Source organism: Aotus nancymaae, unplaced genomic scaffold, assembly GCF_030222135.1.
Source record: "Aotus nancymaae isolate 86718 unplaced genomic scaffold, 86718_ANA_hifiasm-v0.15.2.pri h1tg000067l, whole genome shotgun sequence".
Lineage (NCBI taxonomy): Eukaryota > Metazoa > Chordata > Mammalia > Primates > Aotidae > Aotus > Aotus nancymaae.
This window is the reverse complement of record NW_026988482.1, coordinates 22,439,501-22,463,293: the sequence shown is the minus strand read 5'-3', so window position 1 is coordinate 22,463,293 and position 23,793 is coordinate 22,439,501. Positions and strand designations below refer to the sequence as shown.

At 50.1% G+C, this 23,793-nt stretch overlaps 1 protein-coding gene across 3 annotated transcripts; it reads left to right on the top strand.

The window, feature by feature from the left end:
• The first annotated feature begins 1,717 nt into the window (after positions 1-1,717).
• Positions 1,718-20,161, top strand: CSPG5 (chondroitin sulfate proteoglycan 5). Of its 3 annotated transcripts, none has more exons than XM_012473835.3 (4): positions 4,243-5,335; positions 8,939-9,127; positions 12,869-12,944; positions 19,646-20,161. In XM_012473835.3, the coding sequence occupies exons 1-4, from the start codon at positions 4,281-4,283 to the stop codon at positions 19,805-19,807; spliced, it is 1,482 nt and encodes a 493-aa protein (XP_012329258.1). In that variant the 5' UTR covers positions 4,243-4,280; the 3' UTR covers positions 19,808-20,161. The 3 variants fall into 3 exon arrangements, with proteins under 3 accessions (XP_064223102.1, XP_012329258.1, XP_012329259.1); XM_012473836.2 differs by having other exon boundaries at positions 12,869-13,025; XM_064367032.1 differs by lacking the exons at positions 12,869-12,944; positions 19,646-20,161 and adding an exon at positions 1,718-1,822 and having other exon boundaries at positions 8,939-9,131.
• Positions 20,162-23,793: the final 3,632 nt, after the last annotated feature.

Sequence of the window (23,793 nt, the reverse complement as noted above, 5' to 3'; positions counted from 1 at the left end):
TCGGCCTCCCAAAGTAGTAATATGTTTTTATTAGCCTGTTTGTGTTGCTATAAAAGAATACCTGAGATTGGGTATCTTACAAGGAAAAGTGTGTTTGGCTAACTGTTCTGCAGGCTGTACACAACATTGTGTTTGGCTAACTGTTCTGCAGGCTGTACACAACATAGTGCCAGCATCTGCTTCCAGTCAGGGCCTCAGGAAGCTTACAATCATGGCAGAAGACAAAGGTGAGCCAGCATCACATGGTGACAGCAGGAGTAAGAGAGAGAGGAGGTACCAGGCTCATTTAAACAACCAGATCTCACATGAACCCATAAAGCAAGAACTCATTACCTCCAGGACCAAGCCATTCATGAGAAGTCTACCCCCATGACCCAAACACCTCCACCTCCAACACTAGACATCACATCAGCATGAGATTCGGAGGGAATAAAACTTCCAAACCATATCAATGTTAGAGGTTAATACTGAGGACTTAGAGCCAGGACTGGAAGCCAGGAACTTCTAGTCCACACAGCTGTGCCCCCAGCCATGGCAATTGGCGTGTTCCTGCTCTGGACTACAGCTCCCTGGTCAAGCCAGGGGCTTTTCATGCAGAGGGAGTCTGCCTGTAGCCATGACAATGGACCTTGAGCCTACCTGAGCTCTGGAAGCAGGCTGCCAAGCCAGTAAGTACCTCAGAGGCATGAAGAAGCTGTTGCCATATAAAACATCCCTGATGCCCAGATGCAGGAGACATGATTATGGGGACATGAGTATAAGCTCTAGGGATGTCAGTTTCCCTTTCTTTCACTCTCTTGTTCCTACATCTATCTCTACCCTACCACAGTCCTGTGCTCAGAAGAAGTATTACTTTGACACTCTGGTTACCAAGAACTTTCAGATATGACAGAGAGGTTGCTAAATCTTTCAAGGTCACACTGATACTGAATCCTGCCCTTCCTATCACATTCCAGCGACTGAGCTTTCCCATTCATCTTGTGGAGGTGTTACCCAACCAAGTGTGCTGTGCTCAGTTCTCAAACTACTGGTAAGATCTGCTAGGGAAGATCAGAATGAATGAAACAGCCACATCAGAATGAAACTGAGTGGCAATGATTTAAAATCCCAAATTGGGCCAGACACAGTAACTGTAATCCCAGCACTTTAGGAGGCATAGGCGGGCGGATCACATGAGGTCGGGAGTTCAAGACCAGCCTAACCAACATGGTGAAACCCCATCTCTACTAAAAATAACAAAATTAGCCAGGTGTGGTGGCGCATGCCTGTAATCCCAGCTACTCGGGCGGCTGAGGCAGGAGAATTGCTTGAACCCGGGAGGCTGAAGTTGCAGTGAGGCAAGATCGCACCATTGCACTCCAGCCTGGCCAACAAGAGGGAAATTCCGTCTCAAAGAAAAAAAAAATCCAAATTGAAGGAAGTGGTAGCAGACTTCATCTCCAGGAAAGGGAAGAAGAAGAAATTTAAATAGTTAACAAAATATATTTAAAATGATAAATACAAACTGGGGCAGGTAGAGCTTTAACAAAGAGTGGGAAAACTTCCCGCATCAAACCTTGTTGAAAACATGTGAGTGGTTGTCAGGCCCCAGACATCAAGAAACACATCCGTGAGGCCTTCCCACACAGACCAGCCTCAGGAAGGCAATGAGGAGGTAGGCACAACCGTTCTGACAACCACAACCGGAGTTGAGGAAACAGAAGCAGAGGAACACAGAGAGTCTACATACAGTAAATGGTGACAGGAGTTAATCTGCACACAAGGGAAGCAGAGATGGGGTTGAAGGCAGTTCAGGGTGTGTTCCTTCTTCTGTGGCCAACAGGTGAGTGCAAATTATTTCAAACATATTTTACTTGGTCCCCGGAGGCAGCATGAAACTAAAAGAAAGAGGCTTACCCCTTTTGCAAGGAGCTCCAGACCACAGTTCTCGGGTGGGTGTGGGTGGTTGCCATTCGTTCACTTATGCCTAATATGGAGCCTCCCTGTTACCAGCCCTGTGCATTCAAATGTAGACAAGATGAGATGGTGGGCATCAGCGTAACTGCTGAGGAGGCTTCACAGAGGGAAAGGTGAGAAGAACTGAGCTTTTCTGGCATGAGGGAGAGTTCGCCAGGCAGGAGAGGTGGAGACACTACTAGGGCAGGCAAATGGGCTGCAGCCATAGTTCTGCTGAGAAACGGGTTTTGATCCAAGGCAACTCCATCTGGAGACATGTATAAGAAAGATTAGGAGATGGAATCTCCATCTTGGTCACTTATTTGGTCCTCTGGGACAGAAATAAGACCATCTCTTAAATACTGGAGTTGCCCTATCTCCTTGGGTTGATACCCTGAACTGTCATTTGGGTGGGTAACACATTAAGGGTTAGACAGTCGGTTTGGGGGAATAAACTAGGTGACTAGGTTGCGGTTCCTCCTCCCGACAAAGCCGACTTCCTAGTGAGTGGTCCTGGGTTGCCCTATCAGCCCTGAAGCTGTGAATGGGCCCCACAGATCACTCTAACGCCTGGTGTCCGTATGTGCCTGGCTGGGGATCTAGTCCCCCTGGTCTACCCAGGAACCTGAGTTTCGGTGGTCTGAGACGCCTGGGGGACAACGTATCCCGGAGGAGGGACCAGGATTAAAGGCCGCTCCCCAGGCTGCCCGGAGACGGTTAGAAGGAAGGCGAGGTAGCCGCAGTCCCAGAGAGGGTCTCACCCCTTGCTCCCGGGATGCGTTCTGGCGGGCCTGGCTGTGCGAGATCTGGGCTAGTGGCTTTGGCTGCGAACGGATTAGGTCTGATCCGATTAGAGCCTGGGCCGTCGGCTTCGCCCCCTTGCCAGGCTCTGCCAACGCCCGCCCCTCCCTCGTGGAGACCCGGAGACCTCCCTGAGAGCCTTCCCGCCCGGAACAGGGGGTTGGTGCAGAAATCCGAGAGGTTCAGTGCGCCCCGGGCCTGGCTCGTTTCCACAGTGGGGGCTCGTGCTTCCGCCCCCTGCCGCTCTTCCGAGCCCCGCCCCGACCCTGCGGGTATCCGGGCCCGCGACGTCCCCGCCTCCGTGCTCGCCGCGTGGCGGGTGGGTTCCTCCGGGTCGGGGACCCGTGCCGCCTGTTCACCGGGAGCGGGACCGTGGCCCCACCCCTCAGGTCTCCCGCCCGTGCACCTGCCGCCTAACGCCGCGCGCCGCGCCGTGCGCCTGCCCTGCGCTCCCCGTCCGTGTGTCTCCGCGTCCCCAGCGAGGGGTCTGTCTGTCCCCCTGGCAGGCGGACCGAGGGGCCGGCGTCAGCGCTACGTGCGGCGGGCGGGGTGAGGGCGGTGCTGAGCGCAGCGGCGGCAGCGGCGGCGCGGGAGGCGGGGAGGCGCGGCGCGCCAGGGACAGCGGCGGACGGCGGCGGCGGCGGCGGCGGCATGCGGCTCCTCGCGCTGCCCATCGTGGGCTGAGGCGGCCGCAGCACGGGCAGGAGGCGCGGCGGCCGGGCGAGCGGAGGGCGCAGCCAGCCGGGCGGACTGCGGACAGCGGTCGGGGCGCCGCGCCATGGGCCGAGCCGGGGGCGGGGGCCCGGGCCGGGGGCCGCCGCCACTGCTGCTGCTGCTGGGGGCCGCGCTGGTCCTGGCCTCTGGGGCCGTGCCGGGTAGGTACGACTGCGCCCGGGACCCCCCGCGACTCTTGCGCCCCACCTAGGGCCGGGGTCCCGCTGGCGGCGGGGACAGGTGGAGCCGCGAGCTGTGGCAAGGGGGCGGGGCACCGCCTGGCAGCGGCCGGGCGGGGCAAGGGTCGCGGGAGGTGGTGGGGGTCCGGGGGAGGCCGACTCGGGTGGGGGTAACTGGGACCCCAGCGCGCGGGCCGCGGTGCGGGCTGGGGGCGGGGCCAGGGGCGGGTCAGGGGCGGGGCCTGAGGGTGAGACTTCGGGGCGGGACCTGGAGCTGAGGGAGGGCGCCTGTGGACGCAGCTCAGGGCAGGTCCCGAGGGTGAGACTTCTGGGTGGGCCGAGCTGGGGGCCGCCCTGGCCCGGCTCTTCCGATAGCGAGCAGGTCGGGCGGGGCCCGAGCCGCGAGGCGTTGGGCGGGGTGTGATGCTGGGCTCATGGGCGGACTCGGGGACGGGGCTTAGAGGTATGGCGTGGCCGGGGCCACCCTGGGGCGGTGGGGTCTGAGGGCGTCTGGGTCTAGGTTGACCGGGTCTAGGCGAGCGGGCCGGGCTGGGGCTCGAGGGCTCCCCCGCGAGCCGCCTTGACACCCCGCCTCTCGCCCTCCCGCACGCAGCGCGTGAGGCGGGCAGCGCTGTCGAGGCCGAAGAGCTGATGAAGGGCAGCCCGGCGTGGGAGCCGCGTGCCAACGACACGCGGGAGGAAGCCGGCCCGCCAGCGGCTGGAGAAGATGAGGCGTCGTGGACGGCGCCTGGCGGCGAGCTGGCCGGGCCAGAGGAGGCGCTGCAGGCGTCGACTGCGGTGACCGGCACCGCCTGGCTAGAGGCTGACAGCCCAGGCCTGAGCGGAGTGACCGCAGAGGTGGGCAGCGGCGATGCCCAGGTCCTTCCAGCTACGCTCCAGGCTCCCCACGAGGCCCTCGGGCAGTCATCCATGCCCCCTGACACTCCTGAGGCTACAGAGGCCAGCGGGCCACCCTCCCCCACCCCTGGCGACAAGCTGAGCCAAGCTTCTGAACTCCCCAAGGAGAGCCCCTTGGAGGTTTGGCTGAACCTGGGGGGCAGCACACCTGACCCTCAAGGGCCAGAGCCAACTTACCCCTTTCAGGGCACCCTGGAGCCCCAACCGACATCAGATATAATTGATATCGACTACTTTGAAGGATTGGATGGTGAGGGTCGTGGTGCAGACCTGGGGAGCTTCCCAGGGTCACCAGGAACCTCAGAGAACCACCCTGATACTGAGGGAGAGACCCCTTCCTGGAGCCTGCTTGACTTATACGACGATTTCACCCCCTTTGATGAATCTGATTTCTACCCCACCACATCCTTTTATGATGACTTGGATGAAGAGGAGGAAGAGGATGACGACAAAGATGCAGTAGGAGGTGGCGACCTAGAAGATGAAAATGAGCTTCTAGTGCCCACTGGGAAGCCTGGTCTGGGGCCCGGGACAGGCCAGCCCACCAGTCGGTGGCATGCCATCCCTCCACAGCACACTCTGGGGTTGGTCCCTGGCAGCAGCATCGCCCTCAGGCCCCGCCCAGGAGAGCCAGGAAGAGACCTGGTCTCCAGTGAAAATGGCACTGAGTGCCGCAGTGGCTTTGTGCGGCAAAACGGCTCCTGCCGGTCAGTGTGCGACCTCTTCCCGAGTTACTGTCACAATGGCGGCCAGTGCTACCTGGTGGAGAATATAGGGGCCTTCTGCAGGTAAGGGCATGGCAGGCAGGTGCATAGGGGCGCTGAAGAGTGTATGTGAGGCCAACTCAGCAGAGGGCCATGTGATAGGCGCAACTTGCAAGAGGTTGTACAATCTCAGGATTCCCAGGTCAAGAAATGTTCACTCAAGCTTCTACAGAATTACTTTGTAAAATGCACTTCCTGTGACCTTATCACTAGGAGAGGTTCCTCAGATATAAGATTATGTCTTTCCTCTGGGTGTTGTGTCCTTATCCAAACCCCTCAATTAAAAAGGCAAAATGAAGGGACTTCTTCTTTTTTTTTTTTTTTTTTTTTTTGGAGATGGAGTTTCACTCTTGTTACCCAGGCTGGAGTGCAATGGCACGATCTCGGCTCACCGCAACCTCCGCCTCCTGGGTTCAGGCAATTCTCCTGCCTCAGCCCCCTGAGTAGCTGGGATTACAGGCACGCGCCACCATGCCCAGCTAATTTTTTGTATTTTTAGTAGAGATGGGGTTTCACCATGTTGACCAGGATGGTCTCGATCTCTTGACCTGGTGATCCACCCACCTCGGCCTCCCAAAGTGCTGGGATTACAGGCATGAGCCACCGCACCCGGCCCCATGAAGGGACTTCCTTAAGAGTTTTGGAAAGAGGCCTTGGCTGGGTTGAGGGGTGTTTGCCGGAGAGTTCCAGCAGTACTAGTGAGAGGGCTAGGCCCATAAACCTACTCTGTGGGATAAAGACAGTTGCTGAACGCTGCTCCATGTCTTGCGAACAGTGGGAGGAGGGCCCAGTTCCCCAGGGATGTGGGCATGTAAACGCAAAAGGGAGGACCTTCTTGGGAACAGACCCCAAAATGCAGCCACTCCCACAGGTAAAATCAAGCTGAGAGTCTTTGAATTGCAGATATGGGAGGGTTTCTTGACTTTGGAAGGTGGCTTTTTTCTCTCTATATTGATGTGTGTCTACCTTGGGATATCAAATCCATAATCCTTTTAAAGACTCAGAATTTAATTTCCCAAAGGGCATCATCTGCAGCTCATCAGTAATTATCCTATTCACCTCACTCTTGGGAACTGCCCTCACACTGAGGTATTTAACTTGCTGGAGAGCTTGCAGCCTCATTCTGGAAGAATCCCAGATTGGGGTGATCAGGTGATTTGCTTGTACAGACAGTAGAAGCAGAGTGCAGCCCTCAGACTCCTTTGAGGGTTGTCTCCATTGGCCCTGGGTGGAGCATTTCTGTTATTTGGGTGTCTCTTTTATAATTTTTAGCAGGACGAGTTTTCACCATATTGGCTAGGCTGGTCTCTAACTCCTGATCTCAAGTGATCTGCCCACCTCAGCCTCTCAAAGTGCTGGGATTACAGGCGTGAGCCACCGTGCCCAGCCAGGATGTAGCTTTTAAAAAGTGTCATTCTCCATGCTTCTTGTTCCTTCAGCAGGCATATGAAGAATTCAAGTTCCTTAGGTCTTGATGTACTGATAGGAGAATAACATATAGAAAGCAATGAGTATTTTTTGGCATTGAAAATTGAGTTCCAGTTTCTTTCTATGAAGTTCTCCTTTTTTTTTTTTTTTGAGATGGAGTTTCATTCTTATTGCCCAGGCTGGAGTGCAATGGCGTGATCTCAGCTCACCACAACCTCCGCCTCCCAGGTTCAAGTGATTCTCCTGCCTCAGCCCCAGAGTAGCTGGGATTACAGGCATGTGCCACCATGCCCAGCTAATTTTGTATTTTTAGTAGAGGCGGGGTTTCTCCATGTTGGTCAGTCTGGTCTTGAACTCCTGACCTCAGGTGAACCTCCCACCTCAGCCTCCCAAAGTGTGAGATTACAGGCATGAGCCACCGTGCCTGACCTAAAGTTCTTTTTTATAAATGGTCATGACATTAGGGTCACTCATAGGATGTGACCACACAGTTCTCAGAGTTGTCCAGCCATTGCCAAAAGGCGGTACTATGATTAAGACGTTATAGCAATTTTTTTTTAAAAAAAGGAAGTATGGCAATAAACTAACTTGCCACTGATTAAGAGCTACCAGAAATATGGGGAAACCCTGTGATTTTGCTCAGTTTGGGGGACTATAGTGATGATTTCAGCCTGGGAGCTGTGGAATCTCTTTGCAAAATCATCAGCTTTCATCCTATTGGAGGCCTGGAATTTTTACCTTCAAAGTGAACTCCCCGTAATAGTATGAAATTTGGAGCCCTTGCTGCCTCTAGAGAGCTGTAAAAGTTCCCAGAATCTCCTGGAGCAATCAGGAAATTCCCAAGCAGAAGAATAAGATTGTCTTCCTCACTAAGCTACATGGCTCTGCCAGCCATGGGTCTGCCAGCCTCTCACTGCCTCACAAGGTCATCTCCACGTGTCCACTCCAGTTCCCTTCACTTAGCTTCCGTCCCAGGGTCACATTCAGGCCTCCCAACAAGATTCCTCCTCTGGCTGTGTACACTCAGGCCGGGCCACGGCTTGAAAACTATTTTTGCATTCCACTCACAGGAGACTGCTGAGCCTTTGGTTGCAGACTGCAGCATGCCTTTGTCTCTCACCCTGACCCACTGCAGGGAAACAAGCAAAGCTGTGGCGGAACTTCTCTAGAACACTGGGGTAGAGGGCCCCACTTAGAGGGGTCTGCACTCCCTAGCAACCTCAAACAGATAGCCTCCCCATGGCGGCATAGGCTCAGTAGGAAAACAAAGAATTTCTTGCTAGTCCTGTCTCCCCACCCTATTCTAGATGCAGAGTAGCCAATTCTCTTGTGCATAATTTCCCTATTTCTGGACCCCTTTCTCTTGTCTGTCATTCACCCTGAGGTTCATGTCCTCCCTCCTTTGCCTGCCTCTGTATCCTTCCACATCTTTCCTCTTTGAAGCAGCCCGGTTCCCATGGAAACAGCCATGTCATTGGAAGAGTTGGAGCCTGGGAATGTCCCCAAGGGCAGGAGAAAGTCACTCAACAAAAGGACTAAAACCCACCCAGAGGGTTGATTCTCACCGTGCTTGCATGACAGTTCTCATAGTACTAGGATAGGGAGCTTTAGGGGCAGAACATGGGGGGCTGCAGAGAGAGAAGAATCTACATCCATCTTTCTGTTCGTCCTTGTCTGTCGCTTCCTAATTTTTTGGTGTCTGCTTAGCCACGTGAACTGGGTGGGACTCCAAAACCGCAAGATAGGTTTGCATGTGCAGAGCAGGTCCTGGGACTTTGTAGTTGTAGCTCTTATTCCTCTTGTTTTTCATCATTCTTTCACCCAGAGCCCAGGGCAGGGAGAGGCCTGAGAGGATCCTGTTGGTGTCTTCATTGAGGCTGCACAACAGAAGACCAGATTCCTTTCCCTCCTTGGTCACTTAGCAGTCAGAGAACTTTGACCAGTTCACTCAGTTTCTCTATGCCTCCGTTACCTCATTTATATCACGGGCCTCAGAGCTCCCTGACCCACTTCACAGAATGGTTGTAAAGGTGGGAACTATGACACCAGCTCTGAGGTCTGCAGATTTCAGAGCACTGCAGTTCCTCTAGATGGCCTTAGGAACAGGCTATGGAGATAGGTGTCGGGGTCAGGGCCCAGGCCCTTGCCGTGACCATGGCTGCCTGCTCCATTGCCACGGTCTCAATGTCACTGCTGCAGGTGCAACACACAGGACTACATCTGGCACAAAGGGATGCGCTGCGAGTCCATCATCACCGACTTCCAGGTGATGTGCGTGGCCGTGGGCTCGGCCGCCCTTGTCCTGCTCCTGCTCTTCATGATGACAGTGTTCTTCGCCAAGAAGCTCTACCTGCTCAAGACGGAGAATACCAAGCTGCGTAGGACCAAGTGAGTCTGTGTCACCCACCCAATCTACCCAGGTCTAGGTGTGGGGGGCGTCCCAACCCTGCGCCTCAACCCTCCAACTGATCCAAGGATTTGTCGTAAGGGTTTCTGGCAGCTGTGCTTCATTCCCAGCTGTTTTGTCCGTGCTAAAGATTCACCCAGGCTCATCCATTCCCACACAGAATGTGCTGGAGCTGCAGCAGAGGTTAAGCCCCTGTGGCACACTGCCGCCGGCCAGCAGCTCTCCCAAAACCCTGCCCTGGGCATCTAAGAGCCTGCTCTGGAAAAGGCAGCCAGCATGTAGCTATTCCTGCTCTAGTCCCCAAGTAAGTTACTCAGTCTGCCCACCCGCCTGAGGCCCTTCTTCCCTGTACTGTGGCAGCCAGCGGCCAGTGCGAGATTTCATTCACAATTCTGCATGGAGGAACTCCATCTCCCTCACATCGGTCACCCAAAACCAGCTCCTTCCCAGTGAATGCTGAGGAGAAAGGGTTTATTTAGCACCACACTGCATCGCTTTTTGAAAGCTAGTCAAGCCTGTGTCCAATCAGAAGTGCAAGGAACTTAAGGAAATCCTCTTTACCTCTCCTGAATAGAATATGTGGGGAGAACTAGGGTTAACTTCCTCTACTGTGGATTTTAAGGGCCATAGGGGATGTAGAATCTTATTTCAGCTCTTCCCTTAGCAAAGCAGTGACTGTTGTGTGCATGTGAGAATCAACATGTGTTTGCCTTTAAGCCCATGCCTTGAACACTTGGATGTGACCTTACATGCTATGAGAGAATTGTTCCTATTACTAAGCAAAGTTAGAAAACGTTTTGGAAGTGTCACAGGAGTCACAAAAGGGAGATTGGCGTTCAGCTTCCTTGGGACCCCAGAGACAATTTATACAGAACTGCCCCCACTTCCCTTTCAACCTGTTGCCCCATTAATCCCCCTCCCCTTGAGCTGAGACTCCCTCTAGAGAATGTGACTGAAGGACTTTCCCTGGGTCCTGGGAAAAGGACAAAACACCATCTGTTGCTCCTTTGCTGGGTAGACTCACGCAATGTACAGATGCCAGCAGCTCTCTGCAGCCTTTCAGCTAACCGCCGTGGGGCTGGAAGGGCCTCTCCATTGTGCCTGTGCACTGAGGCAGGCTCATCTACGCACGTGATCACTCCAGAGAGACACAGTCCTGGACCCCTGGCTCCTCACACGGGCACCAAGCGGGTGGGTGAGCAGGCGTATGCCGGGGACAGGAGTTGGGACTGCCTCAATCTGGGCAGCTGCTGATGAGGATGGGGCAGAGAAAGGAGCAGCAGCCAGGGCAGTGGAGAAGCAAGAGCTGAGGCCAGGGCCAGGACCCTATTCTAGGGCCTTCGGTTCTAGCCAGCCCTGTACTTTTCACAGAGTATGGCCCTCTCGTTTCTCCGCATGCCCTCTTTCTTTCCCAAGCCTGGTTCCTGCTTTGATGGTGTGACATGTGCCTGGTGCACTACAGATACTGCTGTAATTTATTGATTCTAAGATATACCTTTTTTTCCCCACATATTAACAATTCTGAAATTGGATTGTGTCTTACAATCACTGGCATCTTTTCTTTTTTAATTGTCTCACTATGTTACCCAGGGTGGTCTTGAACCCCTGGGCTCAAGTGATCCTTCTACCTCAGCCTCCCAAATATCTGTGACTACAGGCATGCACCACTGTGCCCAGCCACTGACATCTTATGATTACTGCTGGCTGTGCACATGGTAGCCATGATGCAGTTGTAATAGCCTGGCATGCACAAATGGGTTCCTAGCTGTTCATATTGTTGTCAGTCCCTTATCTAAAGTCTAAATGAATACTTCAAATATATCAGAAAAGTTCGGCTGGGTGCGGTGGCTCACTTAATTCCAGCACTTTGGAAGGCTGAGGCCGGTGGATCACAAGGTCAGGAGTTCAAGACAAGCCTGGCCAAGATGGTGAAACCCCGTCTGTACTAAAAATACAAAACTTAGCTGGGCGTGGTGGTGGGCGCCTGTAACCTCAGCTACTCAGGAGACTGAGGCAGAGAATTGCTTGAACCTGGGAGGCAGAGGTTGCAGTGAGCCAAGATCGCACCACCGTACTCCAGCCTGGGCAACAAAGCACGACTCTATCTCAAAAAAAAAAAAAAAAAAAAAAGAAGGAAAGAAAAGAAAAGAAAAGTAGATGATAAGAAAGTATTGGATAATGGTTTGAGTGGTGGAAGTGTTTTTATTTTTTCTTAATGGCACATCAAATAATGGTGCATCTTGTTACAATTCATGGCATTTGGCTGGACGCTATGACTCATGCCTGTAATCCCAAGACTTTGGGAGGCCAAAGCAGGAGTACCACTTGAGCCCAAGGGTTCGAGTCCATCCTGAGCAACATAGAAAGACCTCGTCTTTACAAAAAAAAAATTGTTTTAAAATAATCCAGGCAAGGGGAGGGAGAGCATTAGGACAAATAGCTAATATATGTGGGGCTTAAAACCTAGATGAAGGGTTGATAGGTGCAGCAAACTACCATGTATACCTACATAACAAACCTACATGTTCTGTGCTTGGATCCCAGAACTTAAAAGTCCAATTAAAAAAAAATAGGCTGGGCACAGTGACTCACACCTATAATCCCAGCACTTTGGGAGGCCAAGGAGGGTGGATCACAAGGTCAAGAGATCAAGACCATCCTGGCCAACATGGTGAAAACCCATCTCTACTAAAAATATAAAAATTTGGTGGGCATGGTGGCTCACCCCTGTAGTCTCAGCTACTCAGGAGGCTGAGGCAGGAGAATCTCTTGAACCCGGGAGGCAGAGGTTGCAGTGAGCCGAGATCATGCCACTGCACTCCAGCCTGGCAACAGAGCCAGAGTCCGCCTCACAAAAAAAAAAAAAAAAAAAAGATAATCCACGGCATTTGATGAAATACAGTATTTGGCCAGGCGCAGTAGTTCACACCTGTAATCCTAACATTTTGGGAGGCTGAGGCAGGCAGATTGTTTGAGCTCAGGAGTTCAAGATCAGCCTGGGCAACATGGTAAAACCCCATCTCTATAAAATACAAAAATTACCTGGGCATGGTGGCACACACCTGTAGTCCTAGCTACTTGGGAGGCTGAGGTAGAAAGATTACTTGAGCCCAGGAGGTCAAGGCTGCAGTGAGCTGTGTTTGTGCCACTGCACTCAAGCCTGGGCAACAAAGTGAGACCCTGTCTAAAAAAAACCAACCAAACAAACAAAACAAGAAAAGAAAAGGCTTTATAAACCAATAACCAGCATCAGGCACAGTTCTGCACTTATCAATAAAATTTAAAATATTTTTTTAAAAAAGAAAGAAATACAGCATTTTGTTTGTTTTGTTTTTTGAGACGGAGGCTCATTCTGTTGCCCTGGCCGGAGTTCAGTGGCGCAATCTCAGCTCATTGCCACCTTCGCCTCCCAGGTTCAAGAGACTCTCCTGCCTCAGCCTTCCAAGTAGCTGAGATTACAGGCATGCGCTACCACACCCAGTTAATTTTTGTATTTTTAATAGAGATGGGGTTTCACCATGTTGGTCAGACTAATCCCAAACTCCTGACCTCAAGTGATCTGCCTCCCCATAGCCTCCCAAAGTTCTGGGATTACAGGCATGAGCCTCTGCACCCAGTGAAAATATAGTATTTGATCCAGAAGCTGAGACAGTGCTACCATTGTCATGTTTTGCCATGATTATTTCACTTACATTTTTCCTTCTCTCTTCTCTCCTAACCAGCAAATTCCGGACCCCATCTGAGCTCCACAATGATAACTTCTCCCTCTCCACCATTGCTGAGGGCTCTCACCCAAATGTAAGGAAACTTTGCAACACTCCCCGTACCTCCTCCCCCCATGCCCGTGCCTTGGCTCACTATGATAACGTTATCTGTCAGGTAACTTGTCTTCTTCACATCTCTCCTCTTATGCATGCTTTGGCCCCTGGCCCATGTCTGGTGTCTGTTTTAGAGTATAAAATCCCCAGAGAGCTCTGTAGGTCAGCCTAGGGCAACTGGGTGGGGCAGTGAAGGCCAGAATAAGCACTTGATGGTGTATCACTTCTCTGACAAGCAGAATTATAAATAGAAAAGGTTTTTTTTTTTTTTTTTTTTTTTTTTTGAGACCGAGTTTCGCTCTTGTTGCCCAGGCTGGAGTGCAATGGCGCGATCTCGGCTCACCGCAACCTCCGCCTCCTGGGTTCAGGCAATTCTCCTGCCTCAGCCTCCTGAGTAGCTGGGATTACAGGCACACGCCACCGTGCCCAGCTAATTTTTTTTTGTATTTTTAGTATAGACGGGGTTTCACCATGTTGACCAGGATGGTCTCGATCTCTTGACCTCGTGATCCTCCCGCCTCGGCCTCCCAAAGTGCTGGGATTACAGGCGTGAGCCACCGCGCCCGGCGTAGAAAAGGTCTTCTTTAAAATTTTTGTAGAGATGAGGTCTCACTGTGTCGCCTAGGCTGGTCTCGAACTCCTGGCCTCAAGTGATCTTCCTGCCTCAGCCTTGTAAAGTGCTAGGATTATAGGTGTCAGCCACCTGCCTGGCTGAGAAGATCTTTTTCTAGGATTACTCATGATTTTTAGCTTCATCTATGCTTTAAAAGTCTGATTATTGTCTTAGTTTCCATATCAAGGAGAAAGACTCTGCTTTCACTGCTGGGTAATTTCATGATGGTCAGTGAAGCAAATGGTGGTTGCTCTTTGGGATGGGTGGAAAGACCTCTGGGTCCTTGGGGCTATTTGAGGACCCTAAGAATTGGCAGGCTTATATACAGCTGAGCAGGGCCAAGGCCCAGAAACAAAACACTGGCAGCGCCATAAGTCTAGGAGTAATCCTGTTCTTAGGAGGATGGGCTTATAAATATCAGCTGAAATCCAATAAAAGATCCCAACAGACCATTTTCTAAAGACCCTGGCCTAGCGTTTCGGCTGGATTAGATTGACCAGTAAAATACTAGATACTGTCAGAGAGAATTTTGAAAACAAGACAGAAACCATCCAAACCCCAAATCAAGCCACATCCAAATCCTAGAATTCTCTATATCATGCAGGTTCCATACTTCCAGATATATGCATTTTACACAGATTATTATACAGGTAAGCAAGCCAGACTGAGACTTGAGGCTGAAGCAATGGAGTTTAAGAGGAAAGTTAGGAGAAGTTCTTAGAAATCATGGACCATAGGGTGTCAGACCTCACAGGCGTCTCAGCAATCTAGACCAATACTGTCCAGTGGAACTTTCTGTAAAATAGAAACGTTCTGTATCTGCTCTGTCTCCTACAACCACTGGCCACTTGCAGCTATAGAGCTCTTAGAAGGTAGTTAGTGCCACCATATGACACAGCACACACCTGGACTCCCAGGCTCAGGTGATACCCCTGCCTCAGCCTCCTGAATCGCTAGGACTGCAGGCATGTGCCTGGCTAATTATTTTAATGTTTGTGAAGACAGGGTTTCACCATGTTGCCCAGGCTGGTCTCAAACTCCTGGGCTCAAGTGATCCTCCCTGCTCAGCCTCCAAAGTGTTGGGATTACAGATGTGAGCTACCATGTCTGGCCTTCTTTTTATAGATGGGGAAATTGCAGCCCCAGAAGAGGGAAGAGAGAATAAGAGTAAATGTGGCCTAATTTACAAAAACACAGAATAGGAAATCTTGGCCTGGTAGAAATTCACCAGGAGAAGTAAATGGGTGAATTTAAATGTGAAACGAGAGGTCAACTTAGAATGATTTTTTTTAAGTCTTTAATGTAAAGGGTAGAAAAAGAACAGGTTATTTCACTTGGTATGCACCAAGATACAACAAATAAATTCAAGATGAACATCATAACCAAGGAAACACGATGTCTTGTAAACGCCAAGATTGGTCACCATGATAATCAACCCACAGAGATGTAGGCACCCTGAGGGCAGGACACAGTCTCACTCTTCTCAGTGAGCACTTTATCCCACCCTCTGTAGTAACATACACACAGTCAGCACTTACTGAATACTAGGGAGTGATGGCCTGCCACGGGGGCCTGGCCAATCTGCCGTTCTACATATGGCAGCAGGTCCACCAGGAAGGGAGCTCCTCCAGTCAGCATGTTCATTGTCCACGGTTGGTTCCTTCTTGCACTCTGCTTGACAGAGTGCAAGCATCCTTAGGAAAGTTCCTGACCCTTGTGTTTCTGGTAGCACAGCTTCAGACACCTTTCCTCTTCCCAGAGGAAGAAAAGAAGGAGCTTCTCTTGGAGGGCTTGGATACACAGCCAATGCAAAGGTTTCCTGTTCTTGGCTGATCCAGCTTTGTGGAAAGTGAGGCTTTTGTACACGAATGCTGCCACTGAGCCTGAGTTCAGAAGATGGCAAGACTTGAAAACAGCAGAGCAGGGAGTGGTCAGCCATGGGAGGGCGGTGGTCGACTGTGGTGGGTGGGTGGCCACAGGCAGCGGTGATCAAGCCTGGGACTTGGGGGTCAGCCACAGGTGGGAGGTGAGGGTGTCAGCCATGGTGGGCTCTGCCTGAGAAGTGGTGATGGGGAGGCCAGGGCAGCACTCAAACCGTCCTTTAGGAAGCAGCAAGATCAGTCTCTGGTTCTCTCTGGGCTCCTCTTGGATCTTGAGGCTGGTGCCTTTTTTTTTTTTTAACTGAATACCCAGACTTCAAGCAGATTGAGGCTGGTGTCTTTCCCTTGGCTTGTACCCCAGGGGACATCACCTTCTCCTCTCTGAAAGCACTGTGGGTGTGAGGGGTAACTCTCTTATCCAGCAGGGAAGGTACTGGTGGATTTTCTACCTTCATCTCCAATTCTCTCTCCCTCACCTAAAGGTCAGACTTAGTCATGTTCAAGATCTTGTGGGCATTGCTGATGAACACGGTTACCACTTAAGTAAAGCCCTGCTCACTGCTGCAGCGGCCACACTGACCGCCTGCAAAGGGTGCCAGCAGCCAGGGAGGATGAGAAAGCCTCCAGATGAGCTGGGAGGACAGACAAGGGGCTCTGGAGTCCAGCCTGCCACATGGCCTCTCCCCACCCCCAGACTCCTTACTGGTATTGGCGTTCTCTAAAATTTTGGAGAATTTTATTTATTCTCATCAAGGCGTTATTTCTTTTATGTAAGTAAAATAGATTGAGCAGGTCATTTTCCTACCCTGTTGCAATCATCTCTACCAGCCACACTCCGAAAATAACTGCAAACAAAAATGTCTGCGGCTTTGGGCCTGTGACGGCAAAGGGTCAGTGGCTGGTATCTGTGCCGGTGGCACCTCCTTCCCTCCTCCACTCCTGTCTTCCCTTGGGCAGATGTGCGGCTCTGTAGCTGGCAGGCCATAGGCTGAGTCTGTGTGAGTGTCTCATGTAGCTGAGCAACCAGCCTTGAAGGGAACGTCAGGAGGCGCAGAGAGTGTAGGAAGCTGCCCGCGCTCCAGGCGCACCGCGTGAATGAAGCCGCCAGAAACCCAGGGTGGCTGCCCCAACATTGGGCTGCCCCGATGGTCCCCACAACGGTGCTATTGAGGCCGTGGGAGTAACTTGGGTTGTCCTAAAATTTGACAGACCTTCCGGGATTTCAGTTTATTCCTAAGATTTCTCCATTGATGTCCCCGTGCATTTTTTAAAAAATCTTTTCCAATTTAAATCTTTCTCACTTTTCAGACTCTCCTCTTGTATGTATTTGTTAAAGCACTGACTGCCAACCCTCTTCCAATAGACGTTTGCCTCTGGCCAGTGGGGTTCAGGCCTGAGCCCACATGACCGCTGGGTTGAAGGGTGCCCATATCACTGGGGTTGGATGCTGGGAGCAGGGCCCTACAGTGGTTCCTAGAAACTTATGCCAGATGTTGGTCTAGCTCCTTGCGATAAGGTACTTCTGTTAAGTCAAAGGCAATTGGACCTTCTGCTGTGGAATTCAGCTACCCTAAGCTTAACAGGATCAGACTCTGGAACAAACACCTGGGTTAGGAGAGCCCCATCTTGGTGTAGACATTCCCTCGCCTGTTGTGTTTGTTGGAGGTATTTGGCGTGTCTAATAGCACTGTTTGCATACCTCTGCTCCTTGCTTTTGGGATATGCTTCTTCCATCCCTTGGCCCAGAAGGCAGTTTTCTCATCTGGACGCCATGAACCCTCGAGGGGTCAGGTTTTAATCTGGGAGTCCACCTTCGTGGCATCGGAGCTCCGAGGCCCAGGTCTGTGAGGAGTCACTCAGTCCACTTTTCTTCACATCATGAGAATGTTTCTGAGCCCCTGTATGTCCCCAAAGAATATGTGATGAAGGAGGCGAGGGTAGGAGGTTATCTTGAAAGACATAAAGCAAGTTGTATCCTTGTAAGAGGAGAGGTGAGTATGGGTCCTCTTGACCTGTTCCAGATTTTAGTGTGATTCAAAGTCCATCCTACCTAGGATAATTACGGCTCAGCTCTCACGCTTTCACAGCCATGCTTCCCCCAAACAGTACCGAAGTACATGAAATAAAAACATGCAGTTCTACTTCACCCCCACTTCCTCTCCATAAAGTACACACGTGTGTGTACACACACACACACCTGTATCTATATGTTTAAAACATAAATGAGATTTTGCTATGCATATATTCTACCCCTTACTTATTTTCAGTCAGTGTATCATGAAGATCTTTCCATCTCAGAAGATAGACATTTGTGTCACTGCACAGTGTTTTCTGATTCTAAGCAGTGATTGACCCATTCAACTGGCCGTGCGTGCTGTGTGCAGCTGCCTTGCCTGATGTCTGCCTCAGTACTCTACGAAGTTCATTTACTTGTTTTTTTCTCAATGGAACAAGAAACATGTGTTCCCCTGTCTATAAATCAGGTGTGAAGTCTTTGAAACTCTACTAAATTGTTCTCCTCAGTCTGGGCCTCTGGAGAAGCACCGAGTGAGGCTGTGGGCAGTGGGCAGCTGGCAGTGGTTTCCATTTGCACGAAACTTGTGGATGCCCCGGTGTCCTATGTGTGCAAGCACCATGGAAAGCCTGGGGTCTTTCCCTACTTTCTTTCTAACCCATCACTGCCGTAATCAGTGCTGTCATGGGTCAAACTCGGTAGCAGGCAGCACAGACAAGGCTCACCAGAGTTCTATGGAGAATGCCCTGGTCCTTAAGCATGATGGTCATCTTAAATTTTGGTAGTGGTTAAAGCAAGAATGGCCTTAGCTAGCTGGTCAGATTAGGACACTCTCTGCCGTCTTGCCATCCATGAATCTCGCTGAGTGATTACCCATCCTCTTCCATCAGCAGAGTTCCAAGCACTTACAACAGCTATTTGGGGCACCAGAGAAAGAACTGGGGCCCACTGAATTGCACTGGATATATTCCCCTTAGGCGGTCCTAAAGGAAGTGAGTAAAGCAAGAGTTGCCTCAGAAGTTCTCTGAATGTGCAGAATGTAGATCTGCAGGACTACGTGCTAGTGTGGGCTTCCTGAGAACCTTTAAAGGGAAATTCAGGCTGGGCACAGTGGCTCACACCTGTAATCCCAGCACTTTGGGAGGCCGAGGTGGGCAGATCACTTGAGGCCAGGAGTTTGAGACCAGCTTGGCTAACATGGTGAAACCCCATCTCTACTGAAAATACAAAAGTTAGCTGGGCATGATTGTGAGCACCTATAATCCCAGATACTGGGGAGACTGAGGCACAAGAATCGCTTGAACCCAAGAAGTTCAAGGTTGCAGTGAGCCGACTCTGGCCTGGGTGATAGAACGAGACTCTGTCTCAAAAATATGTACATACATACATACATACATAAAATGCAAGTTCAGCTCAGGTTCAGGAGCTTGTCAGAGGGAGCTTGTCACAGGGCTGCAGGCAATACCAATATGGATTATTACGTTAGAATCAGCAGCACAAATATCACCTTATGCAGAGTGTGGCAAGCCATTAAGGCTGCCAGGCTCATTAGGGCTTGGATTGAGGACATACCTTTTTAGTCAACATCTTTTGGCAGGTTCAGTTGTGACAATGAGAGGCTGACACATCTTTGACCTCTAGTCAGAGGACATGTGCTTACTGTGGGGAGAGAGGCCCTAGAATAGCCAGGAGCAGGTCTGCGCTTTACCAATCCTATGCGTACCCTGCTGTATACACTGATGAGACACGTTCCCTGACCAAGACATCTTTGTGAAAGCAAAACTCAACAGGATGGAGGGCCAGAGGAAGGCTGGGCTCAGCAGGCCCTGCAGAGCTCATCAACACCTGAGGCTATAGAGGCACTTGGGCCAAGTATTAAAAGGGATTCTTTCTTCCCAATCTCTGTCCAAGAGAAAACCTTGGATATGGCCCAAATTAAAGGTATTTGTAAGCTGATTACTGTCAAGTTTTCCTCTCTGCCTGGACATTGCTTTAAAGGATGACTTTCCTAAAAAGTTGCTGCTAATGAGTTAGTTTGATTCCTTTTAGTTCATTCAAGTTTGGAGATTTTCCTTTTTTCAGTGATGCTTCCTTCAGCCAGACAGAAAAACCTGAGATTATTATTTGATTGCTCTATACATTGTCTGCCCCCCTCAACATTTTTCCTCTTCCAGGATGATCCTAGTGCTCCCCACAAAATACAGGAAGCTCTCAAGTCCTGCCTGAAAGAGGAGGAGTCATTTAACATCCAGAACTCCATGTCGCCCAAACTTGAGGGTGGCAAAGGTGACCAGGCTGACTTGGATGTGAACTGTCTTCAGAATAATTTAACCTAAAACAGAGAAAGAAGAGAGAAAGCAGGGGTGGGGGGGTGGTCGGGGAAGAAACATTATCCCCTCTTGTACAGAGTCTATTTCTTGTAACCATTTGTTAAACTCTTTTCTTTTTCTGATCTCATGGCATGCTTTGATGTATTTTGTACAGGAGGCAAAAAAAATACTTAAAATAAGCAAAGAAACTGAACAGAATTGCATACATGGTTGTCCGTGCTGTCTGTACATGGCTTCTGCTGCTGTGATTTCTAAACCTGTGCTGTTATTCAACTGACATTTTTTTTGTACTTTGACCCACCTTTTTTTGAAATACCAGTAAAAAACAAAGTTCTTGAAATAAAACTTTTTAAAAAGTTATTCGTTCTCTTAGTCATTGTGTCCACCCCTTTGAGTTTGAGTTACCTTCATCAAAGATGTTTGCTTATTTATTTATTTATTTTGAGGTGGAGTCTGGCTCTGTCACCCAGGCTGGAGTGCAAGGCTCACTGCAGCCTTGACCTCCCCAGCTCAAATGATCCTCCCACCTCAGCCTTCTGAGTAGCTGGGACTACAGGTGCATGCCACCACACCTGGCTAATTTTTAAACTTTTTTGGAGAGGCAGAGTCTCACTATGTTGCCCAGGCTGGTCCCAAACTCCTGAGCTCAAGCAATCTCTCTCCTCAGCCTCCCAAAGTGCTGGAATTACAGGTTTGAACCACCACACCCAGCCAAAGATGTATAAGGAATTTATTTTATTTATTTATTTTTTGAGACAGCATCTCACTCTGTCGCCCAAGCTGGAGTGCAGTGGCATGATCTCAGCTCGATGCAACCTCCACCTCCCAAGTAGCTGGGACTACAGATGCATGCCACCATGCCCGGCTAATTTTTGTATTTTTAGAAGAGACAGCATTTTACCATGTTGGCCAGGCTGGCAAAGATGTGTATTTAAACATGTTTGAAATCTCGGAAATGGTCTGTGTGTTCGTCTGCTTAGGCTATCATGGCAAAATACCACAGGCTGGACGATTTAAACAACACAATACCTCATGGTTCTGGAGGCTGAAAGTGCAAGATCAAGGTGCCAACAGGGTTGGTTTCTGATGAAGCCTCTCTTCCTGCCTTGCAAACAGCTGCCTTCTCATTGCATCCTCACACGGCTTTTCCTCTGTACGCATGTGGAAAGAGAAAGAGCTCCGACGTCGGTTCCTGTTCTTACAAGGACACCAATTCTATTGGATTAGGGCCCCTCCTTTATCACCTATTTAATCTTAATTAGCCCATTATAAACTGTATCTCCAAATACAGTCACAGTAGAAATTGGGGCTTCAACATATGGATTTTGGGGGAACACAATTCAGGCTGTAACAGTCTGTGTCACGTGTTATTAAGAACACTCTGGCCGGGCGCGGTGGCTCACGCCTGTAATCCCAGCACTTTGGGAGGCTGAGGTGGGTGGATCATGAGGTCAAGACATTGAGACCATCCTGGCCAACATGGTGAAACCCTGTCTGTACTAAAAATACAAAAATTAGCTGGGTATGGTGGCATGCATCTGTAGTCCTAGCTACTTGGGAGACTGAGGCAGGAGAATCACTTGAATCTGGGAGACAGAGGTTGCAGTGAGCCGAGATCACACCACTGCACTCCAGCCTGGTGACAGAGCGAGACTCTGTCTCAAAAAAAAGAATACTATTTCAGGCTGGGCGCGGTGGCTCATGCCTATAATCCCAGCACTTTGGAAGGCCACGGGGGGATCACCTGAGTCATCAGGAGTTTGAGACTAGCCTGCCCAACAAGGCAAAACCCCATCTCTACTAAAATACATACATACATATATATATATATATATATATATATATATATATATATATATAAATATAGTTAGCCAGGCATGCTGGTGGATGCCTGTAGTCCCAACTACTGAAGAGGCTGAAGCAGGAGAATCACTTGAACCCAGGAGGTGGAGGTTGCAGTGAGCCAAGATCGTACCACTGCACTCCAACCTGGGTGACAGAGTGAGTCTTACAAATGTTTAGTAAGCTGGGCAGCATGGTACACACATGTAGTCCCATCCACTCTGGAGCCTGAGGCAGCAGGATTGCTTGAGTCCAGGAATTCTGGGCTGTAGTGCGTTATGATGATCAGGCGTCCGCACTAAGTTTAGTAAAAATATAGTGTCCCCCCTGGGAGCATGGGACCACCAGGTTGCCTGGGGAGGCACGAACCAGCCCAGGTCAGAAGCAGAAAAGGTCAAAACTTCCATGGTTATCATTAATGGGATTAAGCCTGGGAATAGCCACTGCACTCCAGCCTGGCCAACACAGCTGAGACCCTGCCTCTAAAAATTAAAATAATGTTTATTAAGCACTTACTTTGAGCCTGGCACTATGCTAGATGCTGGGAATACTAAATGAATAAAAATAGATCCTAACCTCAACAAGTTAGTAGTCTGCTTGAGAAACAGACATAAACAAACAATTATAACAGTCTCAGTATTATAATAGTGTGTGTCAATACAAATAATTAGACTAGTATGTCACTGTGTACAAAGCTATGAGAGTTGGAGTTAAGATTTCAGAAAGGGGCTGGGCATGGTGGCTCACACCTGTAATCCCAGCGCTTTGGGAGGCTGAGGTGGGTGGATCACTTGAGGTCAGGAGTTCGAAACCAGCCTGGCTAACGTGGTGAAACCCTGTCTCTACTAAAAATGCAAAAATCAGCTGGGCATGGTGGCAGGCGCCTGTAATCCCAGCTACTTGGGAGGCAGGAGTAGGAGAATTGCTTGAACCCAGGAAACGTATGTTGCAGTGAGTCGGGATCACGCCACTGTACTCCAGCCTGGGTGACAGAACGAGACTCCATCTTGAAAAAAAAAAAGATTTCAGAAAGGCTTCAAAGACAGGAGGTTTAAATTGGACTTTGAAGGATAAGGAGGCATTTTTCAGGATAAAATAGGAGACAAGGACGTCGAGGGCAAAGGTAGAATGCTTAGGAAAGTAGTCTGTATGATGAGATTGTGTGATAAGTCTGAAAAGGGCAATTTAGGACAGATTACAAACAGTCTGGATGCCATTTAAGCACAGAACTGAGGGAAGGTCAGATTTGTTTTGTGAAAAGAAAATTCTGGAGACGGTGGGGAAGGCAGATTGAGAATGAGGGGTTGGCCGGGTGTGGTGGCTCACGCCTGTAATCCAAGCACTTTGGAGGCCAAGGTGGGCGGATCACCTGAGGTTAGGAGTTCAAAACCAGCCTGACCAACATGGTGAAACCCCGTCTTTAAAAAAAAAAAAAAAAAGAGAATGAGGGGTTGTAGAATGGGGATGGATTAGAGAGAAGTAAAGAGTTCAAATAGCCAGAGTTACCAACGATTGAGGGAGTTTTCTTCAATTTTTGCCTGTGCTCAGTCTGTGATCATTCCACTAACTGGAATCCCTGTGTATTTCTGTCACCTAATTTCTGCTGCTCCTACCTGTTGTTTGTTCACATGTGCCTCATTATTTTTTACTTTGTGCTGGACATTGTATTTGAAAAATATTTTGAAGCCTAGGACGATTTCTCCCCCTAGAGAGGGTTTTTATTTGCTTCTATCAGGTACCCAGGGGCACTAGAATTCTGAAGTCACAGTAATCCAGATTCAAGTTTGGAGATTTTTTTTTTTTTTTTTCTGAGATGGAGTCTTGCTCTGTCACCAGGCTGGAGTGCAGTGGTGCCATCTTAGCTGACTGCAACCTCTGCCTCCCAGGTTCAAGCCATTCCCCTGCCTCAGCCTCCTGAGTAGCTGGGACACAGGTGCACACCACCACACTAAGCTAATTTTTTGTATTTTAGTGGAGATGAGGTTTCACCATGTCGGCCAGGATGGTCTCCATCTCCTGACCTTGTGATCTGCCTGCCTCGGCCTCCCAAAGTGCTGGGATTACAGGTGTTAGCCACTTTGCCCAGCCCAAGTTTGGAGATTTCCTGAGCCACTGAAACCAAGCCACAGACCTGTCAGACTATGTAAAGG

What these genes read in the sequence shown, in the direction of transcription:
- CSPG5 (XM_012473836.2), top strand. Translation starts at nt 4,281, where the DNA reads ATGAAGGGCAGCCCGGCGTGGGAGCCGCGTGCCAACGACACGCGGGAG. An exon ending in AATATAGGGGCCTTCTGCAG is followed by an intron (nt 5,336 to 8,938) that starts GTAAGGGCATGG and finishes TCACTGCTGCAG; the next exon opens with GTGCAACACACAGGACTACA. An exon ending in ACCAAGCTGCGTAGGACCAA is followed by an intron (nt 9,128 to 12,868) that starts GTGAGTCTGTGT and finishes TCTCCTAACCAG; the next exon opens with CAAATTCCGGACCCCATCTG.